Source organism: Erithacus rubecula (assembly GCF_903797595.1).
Source record: "Erithacus rubecula genome assembly, chromosome: 19".
Classification (NCBI taxonomy): Eukaryota; Metazoa; Chordata; class Aves; order Passeriformes; family Muscicapidae; genus Erithacus; species Erithacus rubecula.
In genome coordinates this window covers 10522658-10537720 of record NC_136671.1, presented here as the reverse complement: position 1 = coordinate 10537720, position 15063 = coordinate 10522658, and the positions used below count along the sequence as shown (strand labels likewise).

General features: G+C 44.7%; 1 protein-coding gene across 3 annotated transcripts in view; it reads left to right on the top strand.

The window, feature by feature from the left end:
* Nucleotides 1-2223: 2223 nt before the first annotated feature.
* The window catches only part of MLXIP (MLX interacting protein), a 40177-nt gene continuing 27337 nt past the window's right edge, over nt 2224-15063 (top strand). Inside the window, exon 1 of one of the 3 annotated variants that reach the window (XM_079322355.1) lies at nt 2224-2661. In XM_079322355.1, coding sequence (XP_079178481.1) covers nt 2291-2661 — 371 coding nt within the window. In that variant the 5' untranslated portion in view covers nt 2224-2290. Of the gene's footprint in view, nt 2662-13187; nt 13211-15063 lie in introns of those variants that run through there. The other 2 variants (XM_079322354.1, XM_079322356.1) reach the window with 2 other exon arrangements.

Genomic DNA, 15063 nt, shown 5'->3' with positions numbered 1-15063 from the left:
TCACTATGGGAGTGCTTATCTCCCTGTGTGTAGATTCAGGAGGATAATCTCACCACTAAGTGCTGTGGAATACACTGTGGGCATTAAACAGCTTGGATGTCTCTGTTCCCTGTGTGTATTACAATGGAATTCCTTCTGTGCTAAAAGCCTAGTTCAAGGAATTGATGTTCCTTGAAGCTGGTGGCCTGTGTTTCACCTTGCACTGTGGATTGATGAAAAACAGTAAGAAAAGACATACTCCAAAGATGCTGTGGCCTCTGTTTCCCTGTGCCTGCTGGAATTGCTTGCTGTGGAGCTGGAAAGCATTGCTGGCAGTCTTGAACTGTTTCTGGTCACCTAAATGCTCATCTTAAAAGGGCAAACCAACAGGTCTGTCTCAAAAATAAGTGGATTTATTTTAAAGGATGTCCCTTTCCTTTCACCTGGCAGAGGAGAAAACCCTGAACTTGTGTTGTAGCTTAAAGCTGCTGCCCTTTCTTTAAATGGTGGTGTATTCCTAACTCTTCCTAGAAAATTGCACTGCAACCTAATGATTTTATTTTAACAAGTTACCTGTCTTATCCTGCAGGAGGAAACACTGGATTGCTTAGAATTTAGTGAGGTCAGTGTACAGGTTGTTGTCATGGAAATACTTTATACAGTGCTGCTACTGATGGGATTTTTTTAGCTCAGGTTCAGTTCTGAACAAACGATGTGGAAAACTTAATAGGTATTCTTAAACTGTGAATGTTATTTTGAAATTTTTTTTGTACTTAAAATATTCTCAGAATGTCTTGTTAGGAGGCAGCACTTTTTTCTCTTTTTTTTAAGCAAATGTTAATATAAGATATCAATAATCAGATTTGAAGCTAAATATGACTTCAGAATTTGAGTCATGTATGATGCTGGCTAAGAGCTGAATGCTAGTTTTGGTTTTTAAAGATCTGAGGCAGCTCTCATGTGATGTGATCACTCCTTACTGCAGCTTCCATGTGTGAGGAGGTGTTTGACCTACCACTCCTTCCCTAAACACAGGGATCAGCCTTGATTCCATGCTAATGGGGAATGTCAGATCACTGCAAGGGTGTAATTGGGATATTGTAGGGGTGCCTCTTCTCTCCTCACCCAAGACTTGTTCTCAATCTCTTAAGTCTCCCTTCATCTTATTTCTGCTTTAACACACCAGAAAATGTAGGATGTGGCTATTTAATGTTTCTCCCTCCTGAGGGTGGCTGTATAGAAGAATCTGGTTTTTAATTTTAAGTGTGAGGCCCTAAAACTGAAATAATATATGTGATTTAGTATAAATGCTCTGGAATGAGTGTCCTAGGATCTGACTGCTCTCCTGGCCATGGAGGTTTGCACTGGGCAAGTTTGAAGTATTTTCTCTTGACTTTGTGTACACATATGTATGTATATGGGGTTTTGTGCTGTAGGATGATGCTCTCTCCCCACACTGGCCCTGTTGCAATGCTTTTATGTTAACCTACAGGATCCACTGCTTCCTTTATGCTTTTGAGAAGGATAAAATCTGACCTTCACTTTCCCTGGAGCATCTGTGGTTCCTTTTCATGTGCCATGAGCAGGTACTGGGGTAAGTGTGATCCACCTGGCAGCAGGAGCTCCATGTCCTGACCTCTCTGTGACTCTGCAGGTCTCCAGCTTCTCTGGAAAATAACGAGCAATACAGTGTATTAAAGACAATATAAGTATTTCTAGCAATCGCTCTCTCAATATTCTTCAGCCATTTCTGGGCTGTCTTCTATATCTCGCGTTTTTCACAGTCTCTTCGGTTTAGGAATGTTTTCCCTAATGGGTAGAGCTGGGAGGGAGCTCTGGAGATGTCTCGGTCCAGCCCCGCTGCCCAGGCAGCTCACCTGGAGCAGGTGACACAGAACGCGCCCGGCTGCGCTTGGAATGTCTCAGACAGGGAGAATCCACGGCCCCCGGGCAGCCCAGTGCTCTGCCACCCTCATCCTAAAGGAGCTGAGGTGGAACATTTCGTGCTTTAGTTTGGTTTAAAAAAAGAAATCAAATTGTCCTGTTGCATGGAAGTCCCCGCTGAATCATTTAAAACCAGAGGGAGTGGGGACATTCCTGGCACAGGGCAGCAGCAGCAGCAACGCCTTTCCTTTTTTTTTTTTAATTTTTTTAGTGATCCGCTGTAACCCGCGGTGTCCCGGGCCGGCGGGGGCAGGGCGGCGGGGCCGCTCCGTCGCCTTTAAGCGCGGCGGGGGCCGGCGCGGGGCGGAGCGGGGCGGTGGCGGCGCAGAGCGGGCGCGGGCTCGGCCGCAGCAGCAGCAGCGGGGCCATGGCCGCCGACGTGTTCATGCGGCCGGCGCGGCTGCTCGGGGCGGCGGGGCCGCTGTCCCCCCGCACGGAGCCCGACGAGGACTCGTCGGACACGGACGACGGCGGAGCGTCGCCGGGCGGGGGGCGGCGATGCGGGCCGCGGCGGGGGCAGCCCCCGGGCCCGCAGATCATCCACTCGGGGCACTTCATGGTCTCGTCGCCGCACAGCGAGCACCCGCCCAAGAAGGGCTACGACTTCGACACGGTCAACGAGCAGACCTGCCAGACTTACCAGTTCGGGGCGGCCCGCGGCGGCGGCGGCGCCGGCGGCCGCCTCAGCATCGACGCGTCCCTCACGAAGCTGTTCGAGTGCATGTCCCTGGCCTACAGGTACCGCCGGGGGCCGGGCGGCGCCGGCAGCGAGCCCCGGGCCGGGCTGGGCGGGGGGACCGCGCCGGGCCCGGCACCGTGCGAGGGCGGGGCCGCAGCCGTGTGGGGACCCCCTGAGCCGGCCTGACCCACTCGCGGGGCTCCGGTGCCGCTTTTGTTTTCAGGGCGTTAGGGGATCCCGGCGGGCGCGTCCCGCAGGCCCCAGGCCCGCGGCGGGCTGAGCCGGGGGCGCCGCTGATCCCCCGCCCTGAGGGCCGAGGGCCGGGTCCCGCTCGCCCCGGCCCGCCGCCGGTGCCGCTGGAGCCCTCAGCATCCCGCGGCCAGGCCGGCGGCGAGTGGAAGCCTCTGGTGCTAAGCAGAAACCCTTAAAGGGCAAAGTGCCCTGCTCGATGTGAAACCCGGCCAATTTTCCCTTTTCCCCTCCCCAAATTTTATTTTTATAACAAAGTCAAGCAAGCGGGCTCTGTCGCTGTTTCCTTTGTTCCTGTGGTGGCTGCAGCTGGCAGCAGCACTTCCTGGGTTTATCTGAAGCACCTTTTGCTCAGACTTCAGTTGTGCTTTTCATCTCTTCAGTAAGGCGTTATATTCCCATTTATCCCCTTTGTCTGTCATCCAAAATGGAGGCAGAGCTGTGGAATAGAAGTGTTTTGGAAAGATGTGTGTCTGCTCGAGTCTTTTGTTCCGTGTGATATAGCAGAAACCGGATCCAATCTGATGTTCTTTGCTGAGCGTATTTTGGAAGTTGATTAAAAGGGTTGATGGAAAATGCCTCTTGGCATATCAGCAGGAATATTTATTTTCATCTATAGGCACTACATTAGCTTGCTAAAAGGAAATTAACTTTGCCTACCCCAAATTCATCTACTTTAGTATTGCTCAATGAAAAGGAAACAATAGAACTATCTGTTCTGTACAGTTGTGAGATGTAAGTAATTCTTAAATTTTGGTAATATTGGCCAAGAACGTTATTAGTTATTGGCAAGAGGCTGAACCTCAGATAAGGTGTGTGCAACAGCAGCCATGAGTACTTTGCACTTACAAAAGAAATAAAAACGTGAGCCTTAATTAAAAATTAATCAGTCTACCTTTATTGTACAAGCTGGGAGGAACTTGCAGAGGAACCACAGGGATTGTGAGGGACAGAACTGGACTGCATCTGCTCCTCAGCCTCTGTCACCTTTGTTTTATTTTGTGCTTCCATCAGTGTGTCCTCAGGATTTTGAAACTGAGGATCACATCTTCTGCAGAGGAATAATTCTATTAGACTGACTGACATTACTCAATTCTGATGTAGGTGAATAAACTGAGCACCAAATTTATTTCGGAAGAAATAATTTTATCCTGCTTGCTGGTGGTAGCATGAGGCAAGCTGCAGAAAATATCTTCTTAGAGGCTTCCAAAGGAAAACACATTCTTAATGCTTCTGTCCTTGGGTATCTCTGGGTTTGCTGAGTTGCAGCTCTGAAGCATCCTGCCCAGATCCAGCCTGCTTACTCAGCAGCTGTGGGATACAATTTTTAAATCTGCCAAACAAACCAACTGTAAACTCGGCTCTTAAAAAGGATTAAAGTAATTCTGGAAAGTCTGATTGGAGGTGATGAACGTGGCTGTGAAATGGGAAGTGTCTGTTAAAGCATTGGTTGAGCCTGCAGGTTGTGGCTCTCTCTGTCCACATCTCAGGTTGGATTTGATCTGGGTTGGTTTATGGGGATGTTTTGTGGCTGTTGCCTCAGCTCTACCTTTCTCATTATTGCCTGTCAGATCCAGCACTGACTAAACACACTGATTTCACATCAATGTCTTCTGTGCTGCCTTTGCTGGGCAGAAATTCACTCTAGAAAAGGATTGGGGGTGTGGAAACCAACAGCAAAACCTGTAACACAGAAAGGTGAAGGTTTTGCTTTGTGAGCTGCCTGCAGAGCTGGGTGATGCAGTGTGTTAAACACAAACTGCTGTAACAGAGGAAGCTGCTGTAACAGAGCTCTCTGCAATATTTATTTACACATGGAACCCATTGCTGATATTTCACTGTTTAAAGTTTTAAAGAGAAGCAGTAAAATGTGGTATCCATTAGCTTTGCTGATGGACTAGAAAGCAAAGTTTTTCTAGATTACCTTGGTCATTACCTGGGTCATTACCTTGGGTGGTTTGTTTGGAAGTGACCAAATTTATGCATGATCATGGATTTGTTGTGTGACCTGTGCTCTTTTAGTTGTGCTGTAAATTTTTTTTTTGAGTTTGGCTTTGTGCTGTTAACGGTCAAACCTTTTATGATAAAAAAAGTAATTTCTGAACACCAGGGGAAGCTTTTCCTCATGCCTTTGAGCAGTACAAACCAACATGATTCTAATTTTCATCACAGCTGTTTCAGTCACATATCTAGTTGCACAGCTTGAAAAGTCTCATTTCAGATAAGCCATTCCAGAGGGGAAAATATGCCTATAGCATACTCTCCTGTACAGTGAACAGATTAAAACAATTTTAAAAATTAATTAGTAACTTATAAACACTGGGGTTTACACCAGGTGTCACGCGGGCTGTACTTTATCTAAATGTCACTTGTTTTTCTGATGAGATTGATTATGGGAGCTGTACCACACTGACAGAAATAAAAGAACATTGGTTTTCCCCTTTTAGCCCTTTCATCTCAGCTCTTTAAACCAGTGTGACCTTGCAGACCTTGACGTGTAGGTAGCTAGAATTGACCTGTTGCAGGCAGCTCACTTTAGACTGGCAAAAAGATCTTAAAAAATGGTCTTCTCAAAATGAGAAAGACCTTTGACACTGCTGATTCTAATGAGAAACTGTGCTCCTGGGTACATGACCTACAATATGCACAATTAAGTAAAATGTTATGTCATCTTGATATTTAATTTAGTAAAGCCCTCTTATAACTTTACCATTATCCAAATAATTACATTATCCAGAAATAATTTCCTGAAGCTGAACTGTATTCAAAAATGTTCCCACAACACCCTATCATGGTTTTTTTCCTTGAGATTGGGACAGAAGAATTTTTTCTCTTTGTTTTGGAGACTTCTTGTCTCCAGTGGAAGACTCAGGTTCAGCTCCATGTAAAATGCAGGCTGAAGACTTGTTTGGGGTGAAAAATTGTGCTCTACAAAAGGGCACTGTGAACCATTTATTGCCCTGACAGTCTGGAATATGGGACATTGGACTTCCCTGTGGAAAGCTTTGCTTTGGGAAGAATGATGCATAGTTTAAGGTTTAAAACCTGAAATAGGAACTTTTCTGAGCTGCATGTGGAGCTCTGAAAAATGAATGTTGGGAATCAGTGACCTTATGCTAGTTTATCTCTAGGGTAGAGAAGTAAATCCTGCTAAAATGACAAATGTAATTATTGCAGGGAGTAGGAAATACAGTGCATTACTCCTGGAAAAGGTAGCTTTAAGATAATTCTTTATTTTCTCCATTGTAAAATGCATAAGTGACATTGCAGATTTCAGTTACGCTCTGCCAGTGTGTTGTATACACGCCCTGTGAAGGAATAAGAGGTTGATGAGGCTCTGAGACCATGTAAATAATTAACTTTGTGTATTAAGATTCCCTTCCTGTGCAGTGCTGGGGAGACAGTCCTGCAGTGGAGAGAATGGGCTCCTCACATGTATATAGTGTAAACAAATTACAAGCTTTATTTTAGGAATTATTAATGATGCTACTCATACTGAGTGGTGTTTTTTTTAAACTATTATATATTATTATGGCTGTTGTTGCTTATCTTAGCATAGGGCATGGTAGGGTAGATGAAGATGACTTTGTGGGCTCATTTATTCTTAAGTAGCCTCAGAGTTCTGTCACCTCTTAATAAGAGCTTAAGGAACATGCCAGATGTTGTACTTGAGGTAAGAGTGTTAAGGTTGGCATGAGATCCTTGTTCAAAACTCTCTGGATCCAGCTTGCTAAAACTGCACAGAGCAGGAGAGTGGGCTCTGGGAACTGGGACAAAAGCTGAACAGCTTGCCAGGTCATTTCTAGATTTCATCTCTCCTCTTTAGCAATATGACTCCTTCACTTCATGTAGATGTAAGCCAAAAATATTCCCTTCCTCAGTGGACTGGGGTCAGCTTGTTTCCAGAGCACCTTTGCCACACATTCTTTGTTAGAGCAGTGTTTGGGGAAATTCTCAGCAGTGCTGATAGCACTTGGAGATTAAAAAGAATTCAGTTACATATTTCACATGCAGCTTGTAGAAGGTACTCTGATAAAACCACCTATGTTCACCTCTGAATTTAGCCAAACTTGAGCAGAGTTGCTGTTACAAATATTTTTTAATCATCATTTTTTTAATCATTCAAAGCAAGGACACCACAGTCAGTATGATCAGGACATTGGTACTGAGCCTCTTACCCTGCTTATGTAAAATGCTTGATATAGTCCCAAGCTTTTAAGCTCTGTGTAAGATGCACTTGGAAATTCCACCTTGACAACCTTGAACCTCAGGATGGTCTGCAGGAAGGTTGCTGGGCTGTTCTTGTCTCAGAGATGCATCTTTGCCAAAGTAAACATTTAGTAGTGGTGGTGTGAGAAGGCCTCGGTTCCAATTAAGGTTTGATGTTTTCAGGGCTACAAATGACTACAGGAAGAACAAATTCTGTGGACAGAGGTTTAGATACAGGGACAGTTTTGTTTGTTTTGCTCCTGGCTATTTTGGTGTCTCTGCAGACTGGTTTCTATGGACCTGGTTGGGCAGGGTGTTACTGTAGAGTCAGGGCACAGTAGTCACCTTTTTCATTAAAAAAACACATTGTTGCCATCTTTTGATCTACCAATTAATCCACATGTTTTGTTGTAGTTCTCCTCTTGTGTTTTTACTCAGTAAACAGATGTTATTTTCTGGCTTAAATACAATGTGGATTTAGTAATCATGATTTTTGGTGGATTGCTGAAATAGGGAAGAGGGAACTAGTTTGTCCTCAGACTGCCAGTTCTCAAGAACTCTGCGTGATCTGAAAAAATTGGTTGAACTTTCAGATTTGGCATTATTTTTAGTGAAGATTTTGTGTTGTATGATAATGATGTGCTTTGAATGGCAACAGAAATTAATATGTGGATTTCCAGTTCTCCCCCTCTACCCGTTTTTATTTCTTTCTGCTGAATGGCAAGATGAACTAAAGCCAAGAAACCAAAAATTCAGGTCTTGGCTTTATTCATGTTTTTCCACAGACCCCTTTAGTAGGTCACTGAACCATTCTTGTTTGTTACTTTCCCATGTGGGGGAAAAATTTCCATTCTTTTGGAAAGCAGAGTTGATTCTCAGTCACTTGAGCAGCTCCTTATCTGCCTGTGTGTCCTTAAGCTATGATTAGCGTTAATCAAACAAAAGGGTATCTAGTGATGCTGCAGGCTGGGAAGGGGTGGGGGGAATAAAGGAAGCTTTGTAGCCATTTTGAGCTGAAGGCTGGGCATTTCTGGGATGTCAGAGGCATTTTGACAGGCTTGGAGGAGAGAGTGAACTCTTTAAGTTGTTAAGGGTGGGTGGAATTTTCCCCTAATAACAGCACTTAGAGATCTCTTGTGAAGCAGCAAGAGTTGAAAGGACAAAGAATGAGGCTGGAACTCACTGAGATGTGGAGTGAAATTAAGAGGATCTTTGAGGAATGCATTGAGTGAATTAGAAGGGACAAGATAAAGCCACAGGAAGAGCTGGATGGTGTCGACAGAGGCCACAGGGATGGAAACAGGAAAGAAAAAATGAGATACTGCAAAAGTCGAGTCAAACAAAGGATGTCTCAGCTGACTGGGTGGGTTTGAGCCCGGGTTACAAACTCACTGTACCCGGGTGAGTGAGGAAACACCCAGCAGCAGGGAAAGGGAAGTCTCTAATCATGGGGGGGATGTGGAGGAGAAAAGAGGTTGGAGTTACACTTATATGAGATTTGAATAAAGGGACAGAGGTAAATGATCACGATGAGTTGGGGAGAAAAGAGGATGTTGGTGTAATGCTGTTCTGGACAGGAGAAATAGAAATGAAAGGGAACAATATATGGAAAAGGAAGGGTAGATGATGGAAGGTGTGGCTGGAGTTGGAAAAGTTCTTTATTCCCCGTGCTTTGATCAGTGATAGGAAAGTTAGATAGGAAGCACTTGATGAGGGTGTGCCTGGTAAAGGAGAGAATGAGCTGGATGGACCCAGATATGGAAGTCGTGGATGACTGAGCAGTGAGATGGGGGCAGGAGATCTGGAATTCCTCCTCTGGCTCTTCTCATGCTGCCCTGCTGCCTTTTGCTGTTGGAGGGAAAGGGTTCTCTTTTTTTAAAACAGAACAACAACAAACCTTATCAGTTGAGAAGCCTGGACCAGTTTGGGTTAAATCTGGTATTTTATTTGTAATTAACAGACTACAGGCTATATGCTTGCAACTTCCTTTCTTTGTATGCAGAAATTAATTGCATTTTCAGTTTCCCTCATGTGTCCTTTGATATCTTAATATCATTGGCACAAACAGTTCTTTAAAGACAAAACTTCTAAGCTACTTCTGAGGAAAAAGACAGGCTTTCCAAACTCTTTGATGGCTATAGAAATATTTTACAGCTTTCATACAATTTTCCTTTCGCTCTGGAAAGGAAACCTTTAACATGTCCATAAAACAATTCTGAAGATGATTAGGAAAAGTACTTGTTTCAGTTGCCTCCAAAGAAAATAGAGTTGGTTCTTTGTGTTTCAGACAGTGATGGAAAAACCTGAATCTGATTGTTTTTAGTGCAAGCTAGAGTTGCACAATTGTCACAGTTTCTGAAGCACGAAGGGTTGAAAAATAGGGTTAGGAAAAGCAAAGTTCTTCAGAAATGGCTTCTAATAGTTTTAGTACCACAACAAAAATTCTGAATATGGTATTTTCAAATATTTTTTGCTCAAATGGGAGTTGGATGGTAATTTTTGGTTGTTATTGAACATAAGCACACTGACTTGGTGTCACTCCTGATATAATTAATGTAGCCATGCCTTGGTAAGAAAAGCAGCCAGTGCCATCGGAAATGTTGCAGTGTGCATTTGCCACAGCTTATTTACTTAGTGACACACAAGCACAAAGCTCTTCACTAACCCTTGGTTTCTTGGCTGTTGATCTTAGATAAATCACTTACTGCTTTTCCTCCCTTTCTCCATTCTGAAATGACCAAAACAGTCTCAGCACTTCATAGCCCCAGATGTGTGTGTGCTGGCCTTTTAGAAAATGGGAAACAAAGGCATGAAGTTTAGAAGTGAGCTGACATAGGAGTCTAAAAGGAAGACCTATTAAAGGTGACACCTCAGCTACAAACTTAATAAAGGAAATAGGACAGACAAAAGGAAGAAAGATTTAGGAGAGGATGGTGAAGATGTGCAGCTTGCTGACACATCCTTTACTGGGGAACCTTACAGATACAAATTACAGGGTAATAAAAGCAGGCTGTTATCTGAAGGGCAGTCCTGATGCTTTTGGAAGGCAGTGCTCTGCTAAATACCCTTGACATTCACTGAACTGCCTGAGAAGCACCTGCTCCCGGCCCTGAGTGTAGTTCTGAGAGGCATCATTCTCTCATCTGCAGTCCCCAAAAATCCTTTAATATCTCTCTGGATTTCTGAGGTGCTGCTGACAGTGGCCTTCTGGAGAATCTGGAAATCCCTTTTATTCTTTTTGGCTTGGAAGCCTAAATGGTGTGAGCTTGTGTGAGCTGTCAAATGGTTCATTGCCACTGGAGGCAGGACCCCTTTCCTCAGGAGAGATTTGTTCAGGAGCTGAATGTGCCACTTCAGGCAGCAGGAGGACCCTGCCTGGGTGGCAACTCTGCAAGCTCCTTTTCTGTTTTCCTGCCTTGGCTCCATGCACTGCAATTGCTGGACTCTGCCTCCCTGTGTTAAATCTTCTGTTGGATTCAGCAGAAGTTAGCTGGAACTCAGTGGTGATAGTGTTTTATCTTCCTGACATTCCCATAGTGACAATTTCTTATCAGTCTCCTCCAGGCTTGATGCCTCTGAGCAGCAAGTGGTAAGGAGAGCCCGGGTGACACCTTGGCTGTTCTGTGTACTGTGAATGGCTGCAGGGAAATTGCCTGTCCCCTCTCTGTTAAGCAGATTTCACTTTGTGCCTTAAGGTATGGAAACTCTTGAGTGCTGCTTAAGTGCAAGCTCAGCAGCAGTTACCTTTGTGATAGATTAGATTTTTTTTTTTTTTTGGCTGTCCAGCCATGATACCAGTGGATAATAAGACCATAAGAAGCCATCTAAGCCAGAGAAAAGATTCCTGCCCTTGTTGGTTTTCCAGATCGTGGCCACTTGCAAGGTGTATGAAGGGACAAAGCCCACAGTGTTAGGAGTGGTTCTCAGGGCTGCTTTGTCACCTTTGAGACTGCAAGAGAAAAGGTGACATGCCAGATGGAAGGGGATTGCAGGGCACTGCTTGGATTATCATCTAACAGGGTATTAGTGAAACAATCTGATTCACTTCAATTAGTGATATGTCAGTGTGTTTTGGCCAGAATACTCCTGACCTGCAGATAACCCTTTGCCATGACACAGTTGCTGATGTACTGTGATCTGAGGAAAGGGTTCAGCTGTTTAAGCAGCTAAGCATTGCTGCTTAATGAATTGATCACTTTTTCTGAAAAGCACAGAAAAAATTTTAATGACTTGTTAAATTTTAATGACTTGTTAGAGAGCATTTTATCCTTGGTTTCCTGTTTGCAGCACATTATCTACAACAGTAATGCACAGTTAGAGACCTTTTTGTCTCTCTGCTTCTAGTTTAGCTGATGATGTAGTAGAAGGAAGCAGTGGATACAGCCCTTTTTGCTGTATTTAATGCATTTTCTTACTGTATTTTTTTTTGTGTGGCATTGTCTTCCTACATACAGAGGTAAATGCTTTTTATTTTCAATTATAGTGGGAAATTTTTGGATTTCTAGGAGTTATCTCTGGTGCTCATTTATATCACATCAGAGCAAGCAGAGAATTTCTTTATGGGTAGAGTACATATGAGGTGTTTGTGCTTCTGTTTCATTGCAGATTAACAATATTTTCCTGTGCATTCTCCCATGATTTGGGGGGCAAAGAGCAGAATTTTGGGGGGACAGTTCAGAGCAGAAATAAGAGTTGTGGCTGCTTTCAGCTGAAGGAGCAAGGAACAATGGATGAGAGATCCATGAAAAGTTGTCCTTACTCAAGCAAAGGCATCTGATGCCTGTTACAGTTTTGTTCTGTGTGAGCTTGAAAGGGCTTCTTCCATCTCAGGAGGTGAAGAGTGGTGTTGTCTTTGCTGCTTTTGGGTGGGGCTTACTTGTCTCAGGGCTGGCTTGTGAGTTCAGAGCAAGAATAGAAGAGTGGAGCCTTGAGGATGACTGAGGGGGTAAGGAGAAGATAACCTTGCTCTTGTGTAATAGGTTTGCCCTTCTTGAGAAAGAGGATTGCTGGTACTTGTTTTGGAAGTGAGATAGCAGCTGCATTGTTTGGAGTTGGGCTTTGCAAATCTGGGGGGAAGGTGGCAGCTTGCAAATGTGACCTGGCCTGAACCCTCCTTGTGGGGTGTTTGCTCCTCCTGGCTTTGTCCTGTGCTGTGTCTGCCCTGGTGTTCTGAGAGAGTCCTGCTGATGTGGGTGCTCAGAGGTGTTTGTGTGAACACCTTTAGTGCCATTGGAATCCCTGTGGTGAGTGCAGGACCTTGGTCCTGTGTCCTGCCAGGCAGAGGGAGCCAAGGAACAAAGGTGTGCAAGTGGTTTGTTCTGAGGAGTTGTTGCAGCTCGTTCTGCTGCCTAGCACAGATCTGCAGAAGCACAAGCAGGATGAGGCCTTTTGTTTTCACTGATCCTTCCAGGGGTGGCTGTTAGTCCTCAGAGATCAGCAGGGCTGTTCTTTATGAGACATGTCTGCGTAACAAGATTCAAGCAAACATTGCAGAGGCACGAAGGAGCCTTTGCTTCTGGAGTCTGTCAAGTTCATTGTTTTCAGAATTGTGGAGCAGGGGATGTTTACTCGAAATCCTGGCCTCCTTTCCCTCTGCTGCTTTGTTTACTCTCCCTTCCCTCAAGGTCCCATAGTAACAGGGTGCTCTGCCTGCAGCAGTTCAAGGACGTGACAGCTGAAGTGACCTTGGCCAGTGTGGCTGGGAGACTTCTGGCCAGGCTGCAGCAACTCAGTGATTTCTGTATCCAACAGCCAAACCCTTCCCCAGCCCATGTGAGCTTGTTGTCCAAAACACTTCTTGTCCATATTGCCCCATCTGTGTTGCCTCGGCACCAAAATTCTAATGTAGGCCAAGGGTTAGACTCACTGCAGCCAGCCAGGGTGATGATACAGAGCCCAGGCCTCTGTGGTAGTGCTGGTGTATCTTGGGAGCAGCTGGAATGTGGGGTTTCACAATAGTCCTAAAAATAACTCAGGCCCACAGCATTTAGTATGTTGATATGAGTGTGAGCCATCACAGGCTCTTCTGCTCAATTCTTTGTGCTGCATCTTACATCCAGATTTTAGGCTGCTATTAAATTTAGTTTGTCCTCACTGTCCACACCATTCACAGAGACTAAGTGGAGCAAGAATTGTGGAAGAGTTTCTCATGTCTTTGTAATTCTTCTTTGAAGTCCATGACTGCTCTTGGTTGTCTTTTTATCATGCAGACTTTTGCTTTTGGTGCTGTGGTGTGACACTTGATTTAGCCTCTGTTAGTTGTTGAAAGTGTTACTTTGGAGGCAGAAAAGATCAAGGTAAGAAAAGGAAAGGCATGCACATAAAAAGGAAAACTTAAAAAAAAGGTAAAAAGGAAATACCTGAGCTTGTGGGCTTGGCAGCTGTTAGAGAAGTGCCAAACAGGAAGAGGGCAGTGGAAGATCTTCTTGCATTCCTGATCTACCAGTCATTGGATATGGGTATTATCTGCTGCCACGTTTCCCAGAGCAAAGAATATCATTTGTTTTGTTCTTGGATGGGCACTCTCTACTCATGCTGATGAATTTCTGTATGTTTACATAGAAGCTGTAGCCTGAGTAAGCTTAGCCATGACTAGTCAAGCTCTGTTAATAATATTTACAGTGACAACTGTGCATCAGGAGAACTCCCAGTATTTGAGAGGCAACACAGCAAAGTCCTGGTCCTGCTAAGCTGTGTAGTGGATTCAGGAGCAGCTCTGAAATGTGCTCATCTGCTAGCAGCACACAAAGGTCTGGATGTTTGATATCATGCTTCTCCTGTTAGCTTGTCCTGTACAGTGTCCAAAGAATGTGTCCCCTTTTCCCTGTACAAACTCCTGCAGACTGGGATCTGCACAGCTTAGTCCAGCTCTCTGTTTGCTTGGTAAGCATCTGTCCCTGACAGGCTGGAGGTTGAGGAAACTTGGATAGAAGATGTGCTGGTGGTGTGCCAAATGTGGGAAAGCATGAAGCAGTGAAAGGGAATCAGCTCCTTGCCTTTGCTCTTTAAAACACAGCTTTTGAGAAAGCAGGTTGAATGCAGGGGTTGTAGAGGAGGTTTACCACCTGGAAACATGCAAAAATTACTTTTCTGGATTAGAGGATATAAAACTTTAAGAAAGGAAGGACTAAGTTGGGATTTCAATATGGTTGTGAAATGTTTAAATCTGTTACAGAGCCATAGAAGCTCTTTGAATGTTGTCAGCTTGTTTCAGTTGAACCTAGTGTTGGGATGGGAGAACTGGCTTGATCAGGAATACAAATATACACAAGGAGGAAACTGCACTCACTTCAGGTAATTATTAGCAACCATGTTTGACACCTAAAACAGAAAACTGAGATTGTAAAATAATTATTTTGAGAAACTGAAACAATCTAAAAGCTGGGACATCCAAGCTGTTGAGTAGTCACCATAGTAGCTGTTCTCTACTGAAAATGTCATTATCCCTCCCTTGGGGAAGTGTCTATAAACAGCAAAAAGAGAAACTGTGTAGTTCTTCAGTTCACTTTCAGGGAGTGAGTTAATACACTCGCTAATATCATTTCCCTTGAGAGCTGGGAGGGGCTGGATGTTGGGAGCTGGCAGGAACACCATGGGGACAGGCTCATCCTGTAGTGACCCTTCCCCAAGCACCTGCTCAGCCACTGCTGGGACTGAGCAGGGCAGGATTTGTGACACGCTGGGTGGGTGTTCTTACAGCTCTTGCCAAAGCAGGTGCCAAGTGCTGGAGTGAGCTACACTGTATTTTAGTATCAGCTGGGAAAAAATTCCAGGCAGCATTTGGTCTCTGGAAGCTGCAGATAAGGCTGGAGTGCTGCTCTCTGTGTAGCAGCCCCATTCTGTGCTGGGGATTGCATGGTCTTGTGAGAGCACAGAGCCAGTGTGTCTGTGACTGGAGTGACACTGTGATCTGAGTCATTCCTCCTGTGAGGAAGGGCAATCTTCAGTCAAACTGCATGGGAACCAGAGGCATTCCTAAGTCCTGGTCTGTCTCTCTCATGCTG